General features: G+C 46.5%; 2 protein-coding genes across 4 annotated transcripts in view; both read right to left on the reverse strand.

Annotated features, from left to right (window-relative positions):
* Positions 1 to 1,311: 1,311 nt before the first annotated feature.
* Positions 1,312 to 6,895, reverse strand: TSPYL2 (TSPY like 2). The gene is made up of 7 exons (XM_083592221.1): positions 5,859 to 6,895; positions 5,132 to 5,209; positions 4,852 to 4,963; positions 4,619 to 4,758; positions 4,459 to 4,538; positions 2,768 to 2,874; positions 1,312 to 2,485 (listed from the first exon to the last, which is right to left on the reverse strand). Exons 1-7 carry the CDS (start codon positions 6,888 to 6,890, stop codon positions 2,373 to 2,375), a joined length of 1,662 nt encoding a protein of 553 aa, XP_083448347.1. The 5' UTR covers positions 6,891 to 6,895; the 3' UTR covers positions 1,312 to 2,372.
* A 7,486-nt stretch (positions 6,896 to 14,381) lies between these two features.
* LOC310752230 (putative G-protein coupled receptor 173) overlaps positions 14,382 to 24,075 on the reverse strand; it is a 101,821-nt gene continuing 92,127 nt past the window's right edge. For 2 of the 3 annotated variants that reach the window (XM_083592174.1, XM_083592173.1), the window contains one exon: positions 14,382 to 18,242. In XM_083592174.1, coding sequence (XP_083448300.1) covers positions 17,040 to 18,152 — 1,113 coding nt within the window. In that variant the 5' untranslated portion in view covers positions 18,153 to 18,242 and the 3' untranslated portion in view covers positions 14,382 to 17,039. Of the gene's footprint in view, positions 18,243 to 21,318; positions 21,573 to 24,075 lie in introns of those variants that run through there. The other variant, XM_083592175.1, reaches the window with a different exon arrangement.

The following is a 24,075-nucleotide window of genomic DNA, read 5'->3' on the forward strand; positions in this document are numbered from 1 at the left end:
TGCCACTACTGAAAGCATTGCACTGGCTGCATTAGCTACTGAGCTAAGTTCAAGGAATTGGTCAGATACCAAGTCGGTATCTGAATTTGATTTTTTAAAGTCTTTTATGTATGCAATAGTTTTGTATGTGGTTTGTACTGCATTGAGAAATCACGTTGAGATGCTTTATTGGATGCAATTTAAAAAGAAGCAGCAAGCAAAAAAGCCTTCCCCCCCCCATCAATGCACTCTTAATAAACCAAAACATGATTCCACTACTGACAGGCTTTAACAACTGCCAGTGTTGCTGGTATTTGGCAGTTTAATGTTTGTACATCTTAGTTTAGTTGTTGAGAAATAGCCATCATGCTTGTAACTCGGAAACAGAAAAGAGATTAATCTGGCATGTCTTGTTTTCAGAAACCATGCTGGCTCTTAGTGATTACAGCATCCTTTTCCAAGTGCTCCCCTGTTCAAGGACCTTTCCTGGTATCAAAGTCAATCTTGACTGGTCACCAGGGTCTTTCTTCCACTTTTTGCCTGCCTCCAGTCTGCAGGGACCTCACCTGCTCTGCAAGAATTCTCAATTACAAAAGCTCTGTAGGAGCTCTGTAAGCTCCTTTCGTACCCTTGGGTGCAGCTCATCAGGCTCCCTTACCACCTCTTTTCCTTTTTAAGGCTGCAGCTCCCTCCTTTATTTATTCTATCATTTATTCTGTTATTACCAGGTTGGGCACTGCCTTCCTTTTGGGTGAAGACTGAGGCAAAGTAGGTGTTGAGCAGTTCTGCCTTCTGTTATCCAATAGGATTTCTCAGTCTTCTCCATACAGAGGATCTATGACTTGCTTGTTCTTCCTCTTGCTTCAAACACATCCAAAGAAACATTTTTATCTTATCTTATCTTATCTTTAACCTCTCTTGTAAGCCAGAGTACTTCCTTGCACACTGGCAACATTTCCCTAATAAGTTCTTAAATCAAAGTCCCATGTGTGTGGAGGGGGCTCTTTAGGGACTTATTCTGAAAATATTGTGGCTGGACATGCTGAACCTGCACTCATCACCCCTTTGAGGTGCAGCTTTTACAACCAATACCTTATCAGCCCATTTTTCAAATTTCAGCAATCACCTTCCCACACTTATTCACTCTCCTACTGCTCAACACTACCCCTCTTTTCAATAAAGTACTGCAAAGAACTCTAATGTATAGTGCAGACTGAAGTATGTTGATGGAACATGCCTATTTGCATAACTGTGTTCTACACATTTTCTGCGAATAGCTGTGGCTGTGGACCTCCAACAAGCATTGGTGGAAGAAAGGAGCCGCACACCAAGTTGGAAAGCTCTCTGTATATTAAGTGCTTTTTTTGTAGTAAAAAAAAAAACAAACGTACAAAGTCCTGATACGAAATATACAAAAAACTCAGCCAAGGAAAACAGTTGCCTTTCTACAAATATCAGTAGCATTGCATAGAGCAGCCTCCATGGGGATAAGGATAAGGAAGGGGTCCAACCAGGTATGATGCTTTAGAAACATTGCTAGGAAACTATGCATAAATACATAGTTAAAGGTGGGGTGACATCACATACATGTCTATAGTGCCATGCTGCTGCAAGAAATATTCCCACACCACCACAGTACCCCAGAACATTTGCGAAATCCCTGGGCACAAAAGCAGAGCGCTTCAGTCCTCCTCCCAGCCAGCCATTCTTTTCCCTCATACACAACAACCCCAAGCAGAACATTGTGCAACTAGGGAGCTGTTATTGCTTCGGCAAAGCCTCCAGGTGCAAGGCCTGCATCTGAATCAGCAGGGACCATTTTAAACCCATTGAGAATTGGCAGAGTACTATTGTCAGAAGACTTCCAAAAATGTTGGGCTTTACTCTTTGGGGAGGAAGCAGGGTAAGGGCTATGTTTCAACTGCAGGAGGCACTAACTGGCCTATAGAGGGCATTCTAAAGCTGAAGTGTTTACAGGATGAGTAGAATCCTCACAGGGAGAAGTGCAGGGAAGGTGTGAAAGTCAGCAGCTTAATAATGCTGAATGGAAGAAAGGAACCCTGAGCTGTTTTGAAAAGGCCACTGGGCAGGCTATACCCTGAGTAGCCAACAGGGGACAGGGCAAGTATGCATATAGCCCCCATGCAGGCAGGTAGGAAGAGATGCTAAGCATCAGACAATGGGGATGGGGGAGTGCTGGTGTGTGGCAACATACACACCCCCAGGGCAGGGAGGGAAATGCAGTCGCTGCAATAAATAAAGGTACAAAATAACCAATGTGACTGCTCCTGAAACTTCCCACCACCACATCCCGCCATGTCCAAGTGCAATTGGTCAAAGTGCCACTGAGGTCACCATGAGGAAGTCCAACCAGAAAGTCTTTCCATAATGATCTAGCCATCATCTTCTGCCTCAGAATCTTTCCCATCTGGCTCCTCACGGAGAGAGGAGCTGGGACCGGTAACACCCTCTTCTTGGCCACTCAGGACCTCTTCCACAGCTTCACCTGTATCAGCAAAGTGGGATACATCAAGATACTTCTTATCCTAGCCTACCAACCAGAACTGCCCTTTCCTTCCCGTTTCTGATTTTCCACTGTTCCTCAATCCCATTCCCTGGCTTCTGAGGTAAGCTAGCCATCTATTCCCTTCTGGATCAACATCTCCCTCCTCCCTGCCCCAAGCCCTGACTTGCCAGGACAATTTTTGATTTAGCATACTCTCTTTGATGTCCAGAAGCTGCCACAATTTTTTTTGGGAGGGGGCAGCCCTATTCCACCACTACTTACCTCGCCCACCCTCCTCCTCATCCATGATCTCATGCACATCCGTTGCATCCTCTTCTTCACCATCATCATCTACAATCACCACAAAGTCATCACCATTCTCTGTCTCACTAAACATCAAGGGAAGGAGGGAATGTGTCAGCATTTATCCATCATTTTCAGCTGGCCTCCCAGCTACAAATTACTAATCCCTCTCTTCATAAGTCAGCCTCCCTGCGACTTCATGCACTTTCTACTGCCACAAAACTTGACAGAGTTCACATACACACACAACAGCAGCTTTCTATTCTTGCCCACAGTATCACTCCTACCACAACCCAATAGACCCAGTGGCCCAGACTGCATGTCATGGTAAAACATAATTAAATGGTTTATCATTCATGAGCCATGTAACCAACCTCTTCTACCTTACCCCTCTGTACTAGCACAGAAGTGAAACAAACTACAATCCCTGGCTTAGCACCATGTCCAAACATGAGATCATGGTTTGTTTCACTCAAACGAAGTATGAGCAGTTTGGAGTAAAATAAACCCATGATACCTGGTTCTGATGTAAAAGCCAGGGATCATGACTTGTTTCTGTCATATGCTAGCAAGGAAGAGTAAAGGAGGTAGGACTGGTGCATTCACAGGAAACCATTATCAGTACTTTACTTTTCAGTTTCATATGTTCATTAGTAATTATAAATGGATGCAAAAAAATATTGGCCGCCTTGGCAGTTTCCAAGTTTTCATTTCTGTTTTATTATTTACATAATAAAAACACTACAGTGTTGTCAACGTCCCCCATACAAATTCTTTGGGTTACGTGCTCCGCTAACCTGGAAGTAGATGCCCTTTGTTGCAAACTTTGACCCAGGATCCGAGCGGAAATCACACTCAGTGCAGCGCAGCAGCAGTGGGAGGCGCCATTAGCGGAAGCTAATGGTTTCGGAAGCGAGTGGTTTCCGGTTACGAACGGACCTCAAGAATGGATTAAGTTCATAACCGGAGGCACCACTGTAAATTAGATTCTGTGTGGAGTCCCCAATCTATGTGTGCATCTGCATTTTATTCTGACAGTTCAGGAAGTGGCTGTTTTTTTTATATAGTTATACAGATATTTCTGGGACGCGGGTGGCGCTGTGGGTAAAACCTCAGTGCCTAGGACTTGCCGATCGTATGGTCGGCGGTTCGAATCCCCGTGGCGGGGTGAGCTCCCTTCTTTCGGTCCCAGCTCCTGCCCACCTAGCAGTTCGAAAGCACCCCTAAGTGCAAGTAGATAAATAGGTACCGCTTTATAGCGGGAAGGTAAACGGCGTTTCCGTGTGCTGCGCTGGTGCTGGCTCGCCAGAGCAGCTTCGTCACACTGGCCACGTGACCCAGAAGTGTCTGCGGACAGCGCTGGCTCCCGGCCTCTAGAGTGAGATGAGCACGCAACCCCAGAGTCGGACACGATTGGCCAGTACGGGCAGGGGTACCTTTACCTTTACCTTTACCGATATTTCTTTCCATGATAGTGTTTGTATGGTTTGTCATGGCCTTTGGCTAGTACAATAAACCTTGCTTACTTACTAAATTAGATCACTCAGGCATCAGACAATTTTAGATGCTAATGACCCTTATTTGCAAAGGAATCTTTTTCCAATTCATTTCCCCCCTGGAAAACACAGTAGGAATAAGGCCAGCAAAACAACCAACCAAATCATCCTCACCTGTCTTCTTCACCATTTTCACCACCTTCCCCCATCAAGTAGTACTGCAGCGGATTAGGCCAGAGGTCCTCTTTAATTATCTATAAGAAAGCAGAAAAGAGTTTAAAGAGTGTGGACATAAGGATGCAAGGAGCAATTTAGGACAGGGTATACTATCCACCTCGGCAATACGGTCCCCTGCTGGGAAGCTGTGGTCACAGAACCAAGTGAAGAAACTGCGGCCAAAATTCTTCCGGCCATGTGCTATTGGATCCTGGCTACGCCACCAGCGGATAGGTGTAGAGTGGGACACTAGTCTTCCTGGAAAGGATAGAGACACAAATGGAGAAGATGTGAACAACAGCACATCATATCTGGGGTTCTGTTCCCATAAATATTGTCCCTACTGCATACCAGATGAACCGCACTGGAACTCCTTCACAATGACCTCATTCTGGAAGTAGGGGTTGCTGTTGAAGTAGAACTTGATCTTGCAGCCTGATTTTGCATGGGTGAAATCCTCAACCTGGCATATCAAAGAATGTCAGAATCATAAGGCTAGCACAAAACCTTTGACCCACGGCACTGTCCTTCAAACAGAAAGAACCCAGGTTTCCAGGCTGCAATTGGATTCCTTCCCTCCATAACTTGACTATCTATCAATGCCCCCATGCACCAGCTTTGCTGAAGTCACCTGCAGATTGGTCATATAGCTCAGGGTGTCTTCATCCCGGTCATTGATCATGGCTGAAAGTTGGGGATGGTTGAGAAACTGTAAAATTAAAGTTAAGGAAGGAAACCGACATACTGCAGTCCAAGATTCTGGTAGGAAGGGGTATATACAAATATAGTTAATAAATAGCAGGAAAATCTGAGACTGCACTTCTTACATCCATCATATGGAAGAGATAACTATATATTTTTGAGGAACTCTCTTCCACATCAAGAAAACGATCTCCACTCAACTACTTTCCCGAAAATTTGCATATAAAAATTGCAATTCCTAGTAGTCTGCTAAAGCTTGTCATTTCCTGCCAAGGCAGAAGGACAAGAGGAAATCCAGAAAGGCAGGAATACCTTATTGAAGCCTCTGGAAGCAATTTGCTTCTTGCTGGCCAAGACAAGATCCAGCGCTCATAATAGCCCAACAAGAGAGAACTGCTTTCCCAAGGCTCCGGGACAGCGATACAGAGGGCCTTAACTTTCAAAACCCAGGGCACTCTTCGTCTGCCTAAAACCTCGGAGAAGCCTCGGCAGTCCTCTTTGGGCTGGACAGAGCAGTCACCCTACTAAGCGTAGGGCAGCTTCGGCCCAGCCCCGATTTCTCCCGCTCCTGCCCACCCTACCCAGTACAAACAGCACAATCCTCATTTTGCTTTTTATTTGATTCAAACCCCGCTTTCTTCCCGGCGGCAGGATACGGCCGTGACCCAGAAGCCGGGGATATTTCGGATGATGAGGTTTCTCCGCTCCAGGTGCGGGCGGCGCATGTGGCCGAACTTGGCCTTGAGCTGGGCGAAGGCGCGACCGGCCTGCTGGTTCACCGCCTCCAGCTCCAACTGCACGGCCTCCAGCGCTTCCAGGTACTGCTCCGTTTTGCGCGGCGGCGGCGGCGGCCTCCCTCCGGGCTCGCCTTCCTCCTCCTCCTCCTCCTCCTCGTCGTCGTCGTCGTCGTCCTCCCCCACCGAGATGATGGAGCACTCATCCTCCGCCTCGACGGGCCTCCGCCTCTCGCGGGCCTCCTTCCTCTTCCTCCGGCTCTCGCGGCCGTCGCCCGCCCCGGGGCTGCCCTTGGCCTCGTCGCCGGCGGCTCCCGGGGTCCCTTCCGCGCCCGAGTCCCCGGCGGGGGAGCTCGGGGGGAGGAGGGCGGCGGCGGCGGCGGCGGCAGCTTCGCGCGCCCCCTGCTGGCCGGCCGCGTCCTCCGGCGCGGCGGCGGCCTCGCGCGCCCCCTGCCGGCCAGCGCCGCCAAGACTCCCGCCGCTCCAGGCCGTCATGTCGGCCAGCGCCTGGGCGGCCTCGGTCTCCTTCTGCGACTGGCGCGCCGGGTCCAGACGCCGCTGCTTGGCGGCCGCCGGGTCCCAGGCCCCGCCCTCGCCGCTCATGGCCGGCTCCGCTCGCTCCCTTGGCGCGCCGCGAGCCCAACCGCCGGGACCAGCGGGGAGGGGGGAGGGGCGCCCCAGGAACGGGCTTCGCCAACGGCCCGAGCGCGAGAAGCCTGCGCAGCTGCCGCTGGTTGGTCCCTGGCGAGCGGGGGCGGGCCAGTGACGACAGAGCTTTCGCCCTCCCGCGCCCGGCCCCGGAGCTGACTGGCTGGCTGGGGTCCCACCTCCCGCCTGCCCCACGTGGGAGGCAGGCGGACACTGATAGGTCAACGAGTCTTTCGCGCGCCCAATCCCCGGCGAGGTCTTTTCTACGGGCCGCGTTTCGGCCATGTCCGGCGAAGTACGAAGCATCTCGGTTCTCCCCTCTGGCGTGGGAAGCGCATGCGCACCAGGGCTAATCGGGCGCGGTTGTGCTCCTTTGGCGCAGGCGCCGAGGGACGCGAGGCGGAGTTCCCGCGAGAGAAGCGGCGGGAAACAAAAGGCGCGCGAAAGGCGACCTTCGGCCGCTGCGGGCGGGAAATTCGAGAGCCGGCCCCAGAGGCCGTTCCGTTTGCGTCCGCGATGTCCCTCCGCCTCACAGAAGCCCCGCGCGAGGGAGGCCGCCCAGCTTCGCCTGGGAGACGCCTGTTCTCCGCCGGGCTCGCAAAGGACTCGGAGGGAAGCGGCAGCCGCGTCTGCTGGAGGCACCGGGTGGTTTCGGAATGCTTTGCTGTGGAGCGCCCTCAGGTCTACAGGGCAGTACACAGATTTAATTCATAAAAATATAATAATAAGGCGCGGGGGGGGGAGGTTGCGAAGAGTTCGGAAAGGACCTCTCCAGGATGCGAGAAAGGACATTAAAAGGGCAAATATAACTCAGTGTAAAGTGATGGCAGGGCGAGTATGGCGTCATGTCCCTGGGCAGAGGGGAAAGCGACGAGCTGCCTTTCCAGTTGGGAGGACAGAAGGTAGGCAGTTTCTGGACATTTCGATGCCTGATGCAGAAACCCTGGCAGAATGTTGCAGCTCCTTCCAGACTTGGAAATAAAAGGGAGAAGACCTAAGAAAACAAAAGACAGTAAAGGAGGCTTGTGTCCAGGACAGAAACTGACATGAGGAGGCTGCACTGGAACTCAGTAGAGTGTAAACACATTTCTTTCAGGAACAGCCTTGGCTCTTTGGTGGAGCACATCCATGGAAAGCGCTTCTGCACAGAATCTGGAAGAACCATTGTTAGAATAAACTACAGTGATACTTGTCTGATTCAGTCTAAAGCATGGGTCACAGACAAATACCCATGTAGTTTAGGGATCATAGATCATAGAGTGATCATAGAATTGTAAAGTTGGAAGGGAACCGGAGGATTCTAGTCCAACCCTCTGCAATGCAAGAATATGCAGCTGTCCCATATGGGGAATTAACCTGCAACTTTGCCATTATCAGCACCACAGTCTAAGCAACTGAGCTACCCAGGCGTCTCACAGTAGTTCTCCCAGATCATATGTAGAGGTGTTCACCATCTATGCCAGGGGTCAGCAACCTTTTTCAGCCATGGGCCGGTCCACCATCCCTCAGACCATGTGGTGGGCTGGACTATATTTTGGGGGGAAAAGATAAACTAATTCCTATGCCCCACAAATAACCCAGAGATGCATTTTAAATAAAAGGACACATTCTACTCATGTAAAAACACGCTGATTCCCGGACCAAAGCGGGCCAGATTGAGAAGGTGATTGGGCCGCATCCGGCCCATGGGCCTTAAGTTGCCTACCCCTGATCTATGCCCTTGCTGGAGGTGGCAAGGATTGAATCTAAAACCAAATGCAAGTGCTCCACCAATGTGCTGAGGCTCTTTCCAAAAGATTTTTTTTACACTCAGTTGGATTTAGGGCAGGAATTTGTAGAACACTTGGACTGAGTGGGAGTGACCATAAAATGAGGCTGAAATTTCTTCCAGTTCCTCACTGCTGTTTATTCTCTGGGTCAGTAGACAGAGCACAAAAGCAGTGCGTGGCATGCTCTCGGCTGCATCTATATGTGCTATAATACACTAGAATGGCAGCATCTCATAATTCTGAACATTCCTGGTGCAAGTATATATGCCGGTGTCATTCTTTTAAGAAACAAATTACAAAATAATACAAAGGAGTGATCCCTTTTTACTCATAACTAAGGCGCTGTGGTCTAAATCACAGAGCCCTAGGGCTTGCCGATCAGAAGGTTGGCGGTTCGAATCCCCACAACAGGGTGAGCTCCCGTTGTTCGGTCCCAGCTCCTGCCCACATAGCAGTTTGAAAGCACGTCAAGTGTGAGTAGATAAATAGGTACCGCTCTGGTGGGAAGGTAAACGGCATTTCTGTGCGCTGCTCTGGTTTGCTAGAAGCGGCTTAGTCATGCTGTCCTCATGACCCAGAAGCTGTATGCGGATAAACGCTGGCTCCCTCGGCCTATAGAGTGAGATGAGCACGCAACCCCAGAGTTGTCCATGACTGGACCTAACGGTCAGGGGTACCTTTACCTTTAAGTACTTATCAATTCAATGGTGCTTACTCCCAGGTAAGTAGGGTTAGGGTCATAGCATTAAATCTCCATCGACTCCAGATAAAAGGATCTTAGGCAGCAGTGAGATAGTTTTTCTTGAGGACCGGGAGAGCTACTGCTGATAGAAGGAGACAGCACCTGGCAACAGAGATCAGTATCTGTCTCAATGCAAGAAAAATCTGTCCTGATGAGGCAACTTGATAAAAAGGATCAAGAGGCATTTTTGGAATAGCCCTTCATTTTTTACCTGGGCTTAGAAATAAAAATAAATGTAGTATAATAAGGCACCTGTTGAGGAAGCTGAAAATATCCTATGTGGCAAAGAGTTTTCCCCTAAGAGTGCATGTATGGTGCAGTCTTACAGTGATGTTTGTGTAGAAAAGGAATGAAGAGAGTTTGTTGCAGCTGGAGTAGGAAAAGGAAGGCTTCTGTGGGAGCAGGTTCCACAAGGTGGCAATGTGAGCACAGGCTATGGAAGCAGGTTTTCATTTTATAGTATGCCTGTTGGGGGTGCTGGACCTGTAGAGAAGAAGATGGAAGCAATTTCTCTTAGAGATTGCTTCTAGTGGTAAAGGAAGTATTATGTTACAAAGAACAAGGACAAGAAGAGCAGGAGTGAGTTCACCACATTTAAAATGTCCCTTCCGACTCCCTCAGAGCCCTCAGATTTTATCGTGGTGTCTCCAAGGAGTTACTGAGGTAATATGCAAAGCACTTGGGACACTCAAAAATGTCATTCTGTACATGCAAATAATATTACGTTAAACAGAGAACTTGATTATGGCCTTTTCAGCTACAACTGAGAATAAGTTACTTTTTAATGTAGATTACATTTTCAACGATTAGGGTTATCTTTGAAATCCAAATACCGATAGTAATTTCACGTTAACCTTTTTACACCTTAACTCATTTTAGGATTTGCCCACAATTTCTATGTAGAGATTTGTTTTTCATCTAGCTTAGAAGTAAGTACTGGCTACTCCATTATGCTGGATGAAGAACATTGTCTGACAATACTTAAATATGTTAAAAATAATAGACTCCTGTACCTCATTTGCATCTCAGCCCCTCACAGAAACTGGCACAGTACAACTTTGGCCTTTTAAGCTAAATGTTGGGGGAAGACAGAATTGTAGGGCAGTATAAAGAGAGCTTCCACTAAAAAAACCAGGGACTAGTGATAGTATCTAGGGGTGTCAGTGTTCTTTCTGAATCATAGGTGACCGTTTGGTGGGTAGGTGAGTGCCTTGGCAGTTTGAGTTTGTGCCATACCTGGATAGGAGCAGGACGTCAACAGGCTTGGCTTGTGGTCTAGAGACAGGTCTCCATTCCTGCTTCACTCTCACACAACATTCCTGACCTGCTTCCAGGTAATGCCATCCAAAAACTTGTGAGGCTGTGGCATATTTGCTGTATGGCACTCTTTTACAATTTAGACCTGTGGTCCACTTGCCAGGGCCATGAGGCAGAAGTCCCTAAGGTGGTGCCCTGTGGGGCCCCTGGCACCTCTGGCACTGGCAGAGAAGCAGCACTGGCATCAGCCCTGATTTCTGGCAAGATCTTGGTGAACTCAGAAGATTTATGTGGCATCCCATGAGATTTCTGCAACGTCTTGCAGGAAATTAGCTCAAATGTTAGGTTCTTCAGGAAGAACCAGATGCACAAATAAAGGATGGAGGACACCTGGCTTACTAGCAGTACATGTGAAAAGGATCTAGGGGTCTTAGTGCACCACAAGCTTAACATGAGTCAACAGGGTGATGCAGTAGCCAAAAAAGCTAATGCTCTTCTGGGCTGCATCAACAGAAGTCTAGTGTCCAGGGGATGGGACTTGAACCAATGGATTCAAGTTACAAGAAAGGATATTCCAACTAAACATTCAGAAAAACTTTCTGACAGTAAGAGCTGTTCAGCAGTGGAACAGCCTCCCACGAGAGGTTGCGGACTTTTAAGCAGAGGTTGGGTGGCTATCTGCCATGGGTCCCTTTCAGCTCTACAATTCTATGATCCAGCTTTTGGAAGCAAGGATTCTTCTCCCAGGGTTGATTTGTGGAAAGCCAAAGAAGCAGTTGGATGATAGGGAGGTTGTGCAACCAAAGCTTTGTCCTTGTCAACTGGGATTCCTCAAGACTGAAGCCCAGGCAGCTCTGAAATAGAAGTGTTCTGTACAGGCTCTAAATTAATTGTCAGCTATCCTGGTGGTTGGTAGTTTTCATTTACATATGCTAATTGCCCTAAAGATAAGTCATTGTGATATTGATCACTGCCTGAAACAAATGTTCACATTAAAATATGGGGGGGGGGTTGCCTAGGGAACACAGGAAACGGGTTAAGGCAGTTTAAAGCCAAGTGGGTGGCTGCCAAGCCAATAGGATACCAGATGGTATAGGCCTCAGATTAGCCTTTCCCCATAGGGACTAGAATTTCATCTTGTCACTGCTGTTTGCCTCAAATCCTCAGGCTCCCTTCCTGTGAAAGTGAGCTCCAAGATCCTGCAAGCTTCCACTCCAAACCAGATGCAAGGAATTCATTCAGCTCTGCAGTCTCCTTTTCTTCCTTTAGCACACCATTGTCCAAATAGCCTCTCCTGCTGATAATGTTTTTTATAAAGATCTTTTTGTCTTTGCTAAAACGTGGCTTACATTGGCATGTTTTCTCCTATGATGACCCCCCCCCCCACAAGTTGCACCTTGACATCAAGCAAGTGCCTTTGCTGTACTGTTTGGGGCACCTGCCAAAAAAAATCTGTTTCAGCAGGCTGACCCAGATATGTAAAGTTGACCTGCATTTAAATTTGTAATTTTAAAAAATAATGAATATTTTAAGCTACTGGTTTTATTTATACCTTGAGGGGTTTTTCAAGGTTAGAAGAAATAAAAACCAAGTTTCCTGTGCTAAATTACATTTATGTCCTACCTTCCTTCTCAAGAATGGAAAGTGGCGTATCCCTCTCACCAATACAGCAGTTCTGAAATGCCACACAGTTAAGAGCATTGTAGCTTTTCCCTGGTCACCTCAAAATGCAGCAGAGGATGGCAAGGTCCCTACAGTTGTGGGGAAACCTGTTACATTTATAGTGCAGCACCAACACATTTTGGTAAACTGCTTGGAGGTTTCTTTACTATCAAATTGTATATACATTTTGATTGATTGATTGATTGATTGATTGAGAAATAAATAAATATTAAGGATGACTGCAGTCTCTCTAAATTCCGTGTCAACTTTTCTTTGTTTTGTGTCAGGTTAGCCAGCTTCTTATTTCAAGATAGGTGCTGTGGATGGAGCCAGGTTGGCAGACAGAAAAAATCTGGTGGAATGTGAGCAGAGCATGTTACGATGGAGTCTAGCAGCTCTGGAGACCAGACAAAAGCAATGCACCTTTTCTGGGACTGGCTTAACTGGCTATCTGCCAGAGCATGTGTTTCCTGATTGGGTTGGTAAAACAAAGTACAGTACAGCAAAGCAACTCTAGCTTTCAGAGTTGGGGCTTAAGTGCCAGAAGAAACATGGCTGCCTCTGTTTGAGTAAAAATATTAAGGAGATCCATGGGATGTGAGACACCCTTGTTCCCTCAGCTATAGGTTGTCACTCTTCTGTGTACCTTCTGTTTGTGAGGTGAACATTCATCCCCATTTGTTTGTGGGGCAGCCAAATTTGACATTACATCAAGTGTTATCCTGCTCATCCTAGTGCATTTCCCCATCAACTTAACACAAAATGTCCAGTCTTTTGGGGGAGTGGACTTGTTGCATAAGATTCCCTACTCGACTGTAATTGCACATTTAGAATTTGCTGGCATGTGATCAAAAATAGCAGTATGGAAGTGCCCATATAGAATAGCTTTTCTAGAGAAGACCATATTTATACACTAGGGATAGGCAATCACAAGTCATGGGCCAAAAGCCTTTATAACAATACCACCCTGTTCCTATGGCTTTTCTCCCTGTCACACACCTAGCCACCTCTTGTGCATTTGGACCAGCAAGAGAGGCTTGGCCCTGCCTCTTTATTACACCCTTCCGCCACTTGTTGCCAAGTAGGAGACACAGACAAATAGTAGTGAGTGGCTGAGGAGCCTGAGGGAAGGGCTCAGCCAAAGCCTCTTCCTGGGGTAGAAGAGAGACTAGCCACCCCTACGACTAGTGTTGGGCTGTGCTAGTGGTGGAGCCGCTGTTGCTGGGCCCGTTAAGAAATCATTGCCAGCCAGGTTTAGATGGCTTCTGCCAGGTGATCAAGACCTCTTTATTTACAAAAGCTTTTCAAATGTTCAGTTTTTGCTGCCTTTGTCATTATGGGTTTATTATTTTTTATTATTTAAGAGCTGGGGCTCAGGCCTTCCTAGTGGTAATTTTGTGTTGCATCCAGAATCATAAAGGCTAGATTGGAGGTATGGGAAAAGTAAGAGAGAGAGACATCTTCTGTCTCACTGGCCAGTGCATCTACATGCAAATGCATTAATATCATTTGCCCCTATATTGGGGCCCTAACACTGAAAGCAGATGCAAGTGGGCTCCCATGTGCAAAGTTGTTTATTGCATTAAATCCCATCTGGGATTACAGCTGAGAATTCCCATTAGGATTGTCAATTTGTCAACATTTCATCCTGGCCATTTGCCAGAAGAGGAGTCTGCAAAGTGACAACAAATTGTGGGGTTGGTGATTCCATTATTTCCCCACAGCTGAAGGGGACACGCTGCTTATACGCCAAGGCATTCTGTCTACGTTTTTAAAGTGCTTCCCATCATAGAGGAAGGCACTCTGCACAAAAGAAGACTTTCACTTTGCAGTCTTGAACTTTCACTGTTGGAAAAGGCATTCTGCTCTTTCAAAAGCACCATCTGAACACAGTAAAGGTGGCAACTATAATCCTCGTGCTCTTTAACTTTCCATTGGTCAAAATTGAAGTTTCCAAGAACTGTGATAATATTTTCCAGGTTCAACTCACATGACATAATTGGGGCCCCAGCACAGGGAGAGAGGAATTAAGCATTTTTCCTGTGCAGGTCCCCTGAGGGAAATTACGCCCCCCCCCCACCAGTTGTTAGAAGCAGGGGAAGGGAGGGCAAGTACCCACAACATACCTGTCTTTTCTCCCTCCATACCTAATAGTACCTGGGGGGGGGGGCAATTTCTATCAAAGAAGTAGTGCAATGCAGGGGGAAGTATAACACATGCAGGGCTGCCTTAAGCCTAAAAACGCTGCTGGGAATTCTGATCGTGGGTCTTCCATGTCATGTTAGCCCTCAGCGGAATGTTTGTATTCACCTTTTTTTTTTTTTTTTTTTTTTTTTTGCTTCTGACTCAAAAAGAATCACCCAGGAATTTTGCATTTCATTCCATGTTTTTTATATATTTATATAAAAAAACAAAGGAAAGGAAAAGAAAATGAGAAAATCCCCAGAAAAAGGAGGGAATGGAAACAAATTTGACACAAAAAGGGGGTGGTGGGGCAGGATAGAACAGAGTCCCCACCCCAAAAATCAATTTCCACCCCTCAATCCAGACATTCCCTACCCACCCCCCCAAGCTGCCCCCATCTGAAAGAAGTTCAGAAGCGTATGTTGCAGGGGACACACATCCATCCATCTGTCCTGTGCCCCTCCCAAACCCTCCCTCTCCCACTAAAGTTGCAATTTCTTTATTCGATTTCCTTTTTAAAAACAAAAACATCTCAACTTCTTTCAAGTCTCTTTCCAGAAAAAGCATCCTGGAAATAATCTGTGTTCATCTCCCATATTTTTTCAAATACAGTTTTCTTCAGGGTGGCCATAATGCTGGCCAGTGATTTAAGGCCATTCAGTGGGTGCAGGACTGGAGGATAAGACGAACAGTCTTGTCTTCAGAGGCAAAAGTCAGCATCTGGGTCCTTTGAAGGGGAACAAGCGGGAGACAGCCCCAATCCCTGCATCCTCACCTGGTTCGCGATGTCCCCACCCTCCCATCCCTACTCCCACCTCCCAAACTGTGCTCTGCTCCTAATACTTTCCCTGACTTATCCCTCCACTCATCCTCCTCCATTTTTCTCTGACGTTACTCCCAGCAGTGCTTCTTCTAGGCCTCATTTCTCAACCACCTCTTTCCTCCTGAATCCTTTCTCCCCTCCCCTCCCCATCCCACAAGGAGCACCTCAGCATTAACAATAGTCCCATTGAATTAGGATGTCCCATGTCTCCCCACCTTCACTCCTCAAGCAATATGTCTGGTAATTCATTTTCTTGGATTTTGGGAGTACCTGCCTGAGGGGTAAAGCCAAAATGGGACCGATGGGTATCACAACTAAGGGTGAACCCAGCAAGCTCAGGACTCCCAGATTCTCTAAACTTCAGGCCCCATTCATCTGTTCAGATGAAAAAAGTTCCAACCCCCACATTTCCCTTTCTCTTTAATAAATAGATAAATAAACAAGCCAACCACTGCAACCCAGAACTGGAGTCCTCTCTCCCACTCACTCTACCCAGTGTACCCCTCTTCTCTCAGAGACGGCAACACTTCCTCCCACACCCCCTTTTTCGAGGCTTGACTCCCTTCTTAGAGACACTAGAACAACCAGGCCTTTTTCTGAGCCATAGGGCTATTTGTCCTCTTTCTGTCAATAACCCAAAGCACAGACAACTTGTCCACTGGAATAAACCCAGAGGTACGAGACAGCAACTCTGGGAAGGGTGAGCTTTCCATACATGATCTGGTATTGTCTCACAAGAACAGTGCAAACAGTTCTATGATGTGACATGGCAAGGAGGAAGCAATGTGCAGTGTGATCTGAATGTGTGAGAATAAACGGGTGGCGGGAGCATAGTGGCACATATGCCTTGCAACAGTAGTGTTTTTGCTTTCCATTTTAGCAGGGCATGTGCCATATTGACATCATTGCACATGATTCTCCTGTGGTTACCCTACACTTTCTGCAGCCTTGGATGCTCTCCACTGTCTGCCTTACATGTTGATGTCTCTGCCTTCTCCCACTCTTCAGGGAATGCGTTAGGATTTCTTGGTGGCTTCCTCCTCCCCCACACCCCACCCACATCTTCCTGCTTGCATTGTTCCAGGGTGACATGGTCTGCAGGGCCTTGGATTGGTTGCTGCCATGGCAACTGAGGTGGGGTTTCCAAGGCTCCCTGGTTACAGCTTCTGACTGACAAGGAGCCAAGTCAAGGCTAGCTCCATGGCATTCCCTTAAACAGCTGTGTCTACTGCCTCCTTTCCTCCCCCGCCCCTCTAGCCTTCCTGTCCCTGTGGGGCCCCCCTCAACTTAGCCTCAGACTCTGAGACCTTGTGGAATTGATTTAATTGATGGAATGAATAACTGAATGGGAGAGTTAATCTTCTACAGAAGCAGATTCCATCATCAGAGCCCTGCTTCCATCAACACCTTCCAGCTGTAAAGCCAAATCAGCCCTGCTGAGCATGAAGTGGTTTTGCTCCAGTGAGTGGGATGGCTTTGGCTTCACTCTGGGATATCCAAATACAAAAATCTGGCCTCTTTTCAGTGATGCCAGACACACCTTTAGAGCTGCTAGATCAAACACTTTGAAATAATGGACACAGAAGTTTCTGGTGTTGGTTCTATGGAGTTTTGCAGTGTCTGACTGAAGCAACTGGATAGGGTTTGTGGGCTATAAAAAGAGGAAAACTCCATGATGCACAGGATATTTTGTACCCTTTCTAAGCACTGGCTGGAACACTACTGGGGACCAGTTACTGTCATCGTATAGCTTTGGATTTACCCCAGGGGAGCTGAGACCAGAATCCAGCTCTGATCTCATTGTAGTTAATGAGTGGTTTTGGATATTTGCCCTGGGATAACTGAAGCGCTCATAGTCTATTGTGACACCAAGTACTCTGGGGAACCATGGCCAAAATTGCAGGGGAAGCAGAACGACCCATCTTTTGGCATCTTGTGTGATATATAAATAAGAAAGAAATGAAACTCAAATTCAGTTTGGCACAGGCAGATGCCTTCTAGCCAACCCTTGGCACTCCTCACATCACACAATAAGGCTCTCTGGGCAGTTCAGGCTCTGTCCTCCAGCAGGGAATGTGGGTGATCAAGCCCTTCTTGAGGTCCTTGTTGAGTACAAAGCAAACTATGGGGTTGACAGCAGCTTGGGCAAAGCTCATCCAAACAGCTGTGGAGAGGTAGCGGTGGGGGATGCTACAGGCTTTGACAAATACCCTCCAGTAGCAGGCCACAATGTAGGGTGACCAGAGAACCAAAAAGAGCAAAGTGATGACGTAGAACATCCTGCCTAGCCTCTTCTCAGCCTTGAATTCTTCCATGCCCAGCAAGCGCCGGTTGGCAGCGTGAGCATTCTGCCGGATGCCCAACAAGGTAGGAGGCATGGGGCCACGGCCAAAGCCAGCAATCCAGTTGGCTGCAGCTTGCCCAGTGGCTCCCGGCCCATGGAACGTCCAGTTTTGGCTGATAGCTGGGACCATCTGGACAGGCTTCATCTTGCGATGGCGGTACTCAAAGAGAAGGAGCTTGATGTAAACCACGTGGGTTGCAAAGATCAGCACAGCTAGCATGAGCATGAAGCCCAGGGTGTCATTGGCTTTGAAGTAGCGGTGCTCAAAGATGCACTGGTCCTCCTCACGGATGAACTTGTAGGTCCCAACATCGAAGACGGGTGGGAAGGCCATGGCCACGGACAAAGTCCACACCATGCAGATGACAGCCACGCATGTCCAGAAGGTCATGCGTTTAGCATAGAAGCGGTGATGGGCCACAGCCATGTAGCGTGTGACACTGATGCAGAAGAGGAGGAAGGCAGCATGGAAACAGAAGAGGACAGCCATGAAAGCCACAATCTTGCAGCTCAACACACTGTAAGTCCAAGCAGAGCCGTGGCGGATTGAGACGAGGACAAAGGGGAAGCAGACAGCTGAGCGGATCACATCAGCCAGGCACAGGTCCAGCAGGAAGTAGTAGGGTGCTTTGTGGAGGCCACGCTCTTTCAAGACCAGCAGCGAGAGGGACAGGTTCCCTGCCAGACTCACACAGATGATGAGGCCCAAGAGCAGCAGCTTGGCATAGGTGGAGGCTGCGTGGGGCGCTGAGCCATGGGCTTCTTCAGTCTCGTTGGCACTGGCCATCTTTAGGTGGGGAAAGGAAAGGGGGGAACTGGCTCAGCGGCGACGTGCCCGGTGATGGCCCATGACCCCAGTGCTAAAGGGGGGCATTGTCTGTGGGGAAAAGGTTGGAGGAAAGGGGAGTAAGGAAGCATTAGTTCATGGTAGTAACACAAACTTTTTTCCCTTTCCCTTTTTTTCTTTTTAAATACTATGTTCTATATGAGGTCCCAAACCTGTCCCAAATTCTCTGAAATAACTACAGGTGTTTTGAAATTCAAAGGAGAGATCCCCTTCCGCCTCCTGGAAGGAAAGGACAAACATCTATGACTGACACCAGGATTTTTGTCGGGCTAAGTGGAGGGATGTCTACACAAACTAGAGAGCCAGGTGAACTCTAGAACACCCTGTGGTGGATTTGAGGGCTCATGTTGAATTGCTACAGTAAGCAGCTTACTGGTCTGCCTGCTTGGTTATGCATATTGTATTCTTGTCCTCCCCTCCTTTTGAGGAGCTTATCATACATTCCTCTTTATTGTTACAACACTCCTATGAGGTGGATGAAACTGGGAGAAAGTGACTGGTTGAGCTGGATTTTCACAATACTCATTTCCTAACTAGCTAGTTCCTGACAATGTGGCCAAATCAAAATGCCATCGCTCAATCTGGAGAAACACATCATCTTAGACAAGAAATGATTAATCCTTTTCCTTTCCCTACTTCACTGAGCCAGCTTTGGACATGTCAGGGATAGCATCCAATTTGATGGTCTTGGGACAAGTCCCTGTCTTCTCAGCCTCCATCTATAAGTTGAGAAGAATTGTGTCTTAACTCACAAGGCTCTTTTGTGAATAATTAAGATAAGAACTATGGCAACTGTTTGCATAGTAATACTGTTATATCAGCTGAAGTTGGTTTGACTGTAGTTAGTGCCCTCTAGGGAAGTGATGGGGAACCTGTGCCCCTCCATCTGTAGCTAGTCCCAACTCCCATCCTCCTTGGCCACTGGAGCTGATGGGAGTTGGAGAGTCTCAAGTCCCATCCACCAGTCTAGAGTGAAATGGCCAACTATTCCAAAGAGCCAAATAGTCCTCAAAACACATAGCTGAGGCTCCCTCAAAAGATGGTTACCTCTCCCTCCTTGTAGGTTTTTAAGAGGTTGGATGGTCATCTGTCATGGATACTTTAGTTGAGATTCCTGCATTGCAGGGGGTTGGACTAGATGACCCCTGGGACCCTTCCAACTCCACAATTCTACAATTCATAAAACACACCCAGTGTCAATCAGTCAGTCAAATATTTTTTAATATTGACCCAAAGTCATGGTCATTTCAATATTCTCTATGGGCTGGTGGTGATGCAAAATGAAAAGCCTGGGACAAAGGGGGTGGGGGGGAGAGAGAAATTGCCACCAGTTCTAGCAGGTCCACACACATAGGCCATATCAAGAGGAGACCTGTGTAACTGGGATCCCTAACAGAATTCCCAGGATTCTTTGGAAGAAGCCAAGACAGTTAAACTGATATGAAAAAATACACAGATTTGGAAAACATTGCTTAATTTTGACACAGGCCAAGGGAGAGATTGTTTCTACAAAGCTGCTTGGTACATTTTGAGTCACATACAACAGTCAGAGAGTCATAGAAGGAAAGTGCTCTAAGAATGATCTCATGTTTATTGCACTTGCCTGGGAGAGAGTAATCTTTCTAAATTTAGCACTGCAAGTTAAATTTTTATATATATAAATAGTTGATGAGTTTACAATTTGTGGATGAAGACAATTTCAGCTCAAAATGACAAAGCAATTTTGTTAGTCAATAGTAACTACACTCTCAGTGCACCTAAGAATTTTGCTACCTTGTTATCCTACCCAATAAGGTCTTTCACCAGAAGAAGCTCATTTTACAAAGCTAGCAATCCTATGTATACTTAGTGAAATCAGTAAGCAGATTGTGTAGATGTTGAATTTTACACACACACACACACACACAAATATCACAGAACTGTAGAGTTGGAAGAGACCATGAGGATCATCTAGTCCAACCCCCTGAAGTGCAGAAATATTTCACCCAGCCATGGGCTCGAACCCTTGTTCTTGAGATTAAGAGTCTCATGCTCTAGCCACACACACACTTTCTCCTTAGCCACCCTTCCCCTCCACAGCAGGCATCAAGTAAAAACAGGTGGCTGTGTATTAAGTAGTAACTTACCAGAGTGTGCCTTTAACAGCTTGGTAAACCAGTCATGCACTATTTTCCTGCCAAGGGGCCAATATAAATTTAGCATTCCGCTCCTTCCCCAGATGTCTGATCAGATGTGCTTAAAGCACTTGAACCCAGTCCTCTGGGGTTGCCCAGATGAGTAGAGATGTGTAAAGATGCTCTGAGGACTTCCCCTCCACCAACCCAGCTTTTCAGTGGGAATTTTTTTGGGGGGGGCACTGGGGGGAAACTCTTTTAGTTACAGGATGTTTCTGCAACTAGCACAGTTATTTAAACTTAGTGATACAATGAGACTTAGAGATTGTAGAAGAAGAATCTCAGATTTGTACAGTACTGACTATTAGAAAATGGAAGTACAAAGTAAAGATGTAGCTTTCTTATTTCTTAATTTACTTATCCTTAACTTTATTTGTATAAATAAAGAAATTATACATGATTTTTTAATGTGAAATATCCGTATGTTCAGCGTTCTCTTGATATTGTGCTAAATATATTGTGATATTTATATTATTATTTTTGAAAAATATGATAAACACTATTACCTGCCACTTGCTACAGCTCAGCTGCTACCTCAGCAACTGAACAGGTGGAAATCCAACTCTCTCACACACTCATGCAAAAATACCAGGATACAGTCAACAATCATACTAAGGTACAAATAAGCTATCTCTACACAGCAGATGTAGACTGGTTTGACTGTTGTTTCCTCTCCTTAGTGAACCATGGAAAGTGTGGTTCTGTGGGAGAATGTTCAAGCACTTTTACTAAACTGCAACAAAGCTCTGATACTTAAAACTATTCCAAGGTGCAAAGCCCAGGAGAGCACCTGTGTCTTGAAGGACCCCAGGGAAAGGAGAATGTGATTTCCCTTATCCCTGTCATGCCGTGACAGGCGATACAAATCAGGGTACAGAAGCCCTGTCAGTGAAATGACCTAGCAAAACTTTAGATGCATGTGTACAACTCACCTGTCACCTTGCCCCAAATCTGCTCCCTATATGACATCCCTCCACATGTGCTTGGGCGGATGAGGGGTCTGGGCCTGCTCCAATTGCCATGGCCATCAGAAACTGGATTTAGTGGTGATGAGCCCCTGCACAGAGAGGTTTGTCAGTCCCCGTCCCTGCTTATTTTTAGACACCTGCTTTAGACAACTACATTCTTAAATGGGCTTGAATAGCATGCTTTTCTGAAATTATGACACTTCCATGTTTCATTCATATTCCTATGCTTTCATAGAAATTGTTTTCCTTTATTTTGATCCTTCAAATTGTCTAGAGAAAATTCCATTTTTATAATTGCTCCTGCTTTAAGGGTGCGTACACACAGCAGTATCTCCAAATCTGGGTGAGTTTTGTACAGCTATTAACCGAATGAAAAACAACAAAGCCAGCGGACCAGAAAGGGGTACCTGCCGAAGTCTTCAAAGTGGGCGAAACTGAACTTACGCAACAACTTCACAAGCTCATCGAAAAAATCTGGGGGAGAGAGGAGATCCCAGCAGATTTTAGGGATGCCAAAATTATCAATCTCTTTTAAAAAAGGTGACAGAACAGATTGTGGAAACTTTCAAGGCATCTCTTTATTAGCTGCGGCCAGCAAAATTCTTGCAAGGATCTTAGCAAACCATCTCCTAACAATATCCAAGACTACCCTTCCTGAATCCCAAAATGCTTTTTGACCTTCTAGAGTGATAGTGGACATGATTTTCACTGCTCAACTTCAATAAAAATGCAGAGAGCAAAACCAACCCCCTGTATATGGCGTTTATTGACCTGACTAAGGCCTTTGACACAGTAAATTGTAATGCCCTGTGGACTTTGCTTCTGAAAATTGGCTGCCCAGATAAATTTGTGAATATCATTCGGCTCCTCCATTATAATATTACAGCAACAATCGCAGATAACAATGGCTCTCAAAGTGAAACATTCACAGTGGGATCAGGTGTTAAACAAGGTTGTGTTATCACCCCAACTCTATTTATTATTTTCGCTGCCATGATCCTACATTTTGTCGAAGGGAAACTCCCCACCAGAGTAGAAATCATATACAGTTGTACCTTGGATTTCGAACAGAATGTGTTCCGGAAGTCCGTTCAACTTCCGAAACGTCCGGAAATCAAGGTGCAGCTTCCAATTGGCTGCAGGAGTGTCCTGCAGCGAATTGGAAGCCGCGGAAGCCGCGCCGGACATTCAGCTTCCAAGGCAAAGTTTGCAAACCAGGACACCTACTTCTGGGTTTGCGGCTTTCGAGTTCCAAGTTGTTTGTGAACTAAACTGTTCGAAAACCAAGGTACGATTGTATCAAACAGAGGGAAAGCTCTTTAGTCTGAGTAGGCTTAAAGCAAAGAGTAAGGTTACCATAACTTCCATCATAGAGCTTCAGTACGCTGATGATAATGTAGTGTGTGCACTCTGAAGATGACCTCCAAATATCTTTGCAGAAGCTTACGAAAAGATCAACATCCAAAAAAACCACAGTGCTGCACCAACAGGCAGAAAACAACCCCTCTGTAGTGCCACAAATCCAACTCACTGGTGTAACGCTGGAAAGTGTTGATCACTTCTCCTACCTGGGCAGTTATCTTTCCACAAGGGCCTCACCTGAGCTCTGCGAGTGCAGCTTTCTCCTGATTGAATTGCAGGTGTTTAAGGACCGGGACATTCACAGGGAAACAAAAATGCTTGTTTACAAAGCTATTGTACTACCAACCTTACTGTATGCTTGTGAAACATGGACCACTGATAAACTCCTCAAAAGATTCCATCAATGGTACCTCAATTTTATTTTACAAATCACTTGGGAAGACAAGCGAACTAATGACAGTATACTGGAAGAAGCAAAGATCACCAGTGTCAAAGCAATTATTGTTCAACATCAACTTCATTGGACTGGTCATGTTGTGCGGATGCCTGATTATCATCTTCCAAAGCAACTACTCTATTCTGAATTTAAAAATGGAAAGCATAATGTTGGTGGTCAACAAAAGGGGTTTAATGACTCTCTCAAGGCAAATCTAAAAAAATATAGCGTAAAGACCGACAACTGGGAAACACTGGCCTGTAAGTGCTCCATTTGGAGAACAGCCTTTACCAAAGGTGTCATGGACTTTGAAGACACTCAAGCTCGGGATGAAAAGAGAAACATGCTAAGAGGAAGGCACGTTTGGCAAATCCTCACCATGATCAACTCCCACTCGGAAACCTATGTCCCCACTGTGGAAGGATGTGTGGATCCAGAATTGGTCTCCACAGCCACTTACGGACTCACTGTTAAGACCACGTTCATGGAAGACAATCTTACTCAGCTACAAGTGATCGCCAAAGAAGAAGACGACACACAGCAGTTTAAAGTGGATTTGATGCATCCCTGATCTGCATAGCAGTCAACACTCAACCCCAACCCCATTTAATTCTGATTTCCCCTATCTGCAGATAATGTGCTAAGGAGAGGAATTCCAACATAAAATTGCATAATTGCATGTTGCCTAAGACTGGATACACTGAAGCGCATTATGGGGTGGGTTTATAGGTTTGGTGATGTTTTGCTGGTGCCATCTATCACCACAGCCCTCATCACCTGAGCGCAAAATAGTCATTTTGTTTTCATCAGCCTAAATGAAAGGATGTGGTGTGCCTAGCTCAACCCATTGTTGACGAAGGCAAACTCACCATAATTTGTTTTTATTTAAAAAACAACTGTTTTGTTGCAGAACTGCCTTTGCA

Source organism: Podarcis filfolensis, assembly GCF_964270895.1.
Source record: "Podarcis filfolensis genome assembly, chromosome: 17".
Taxonomy (NCBI): Eukaryota; Metazoa; Chordata; class Lepidosauria; order Squamata; family Lacertidae; genus Podarcis; species Podarcis filfolensis.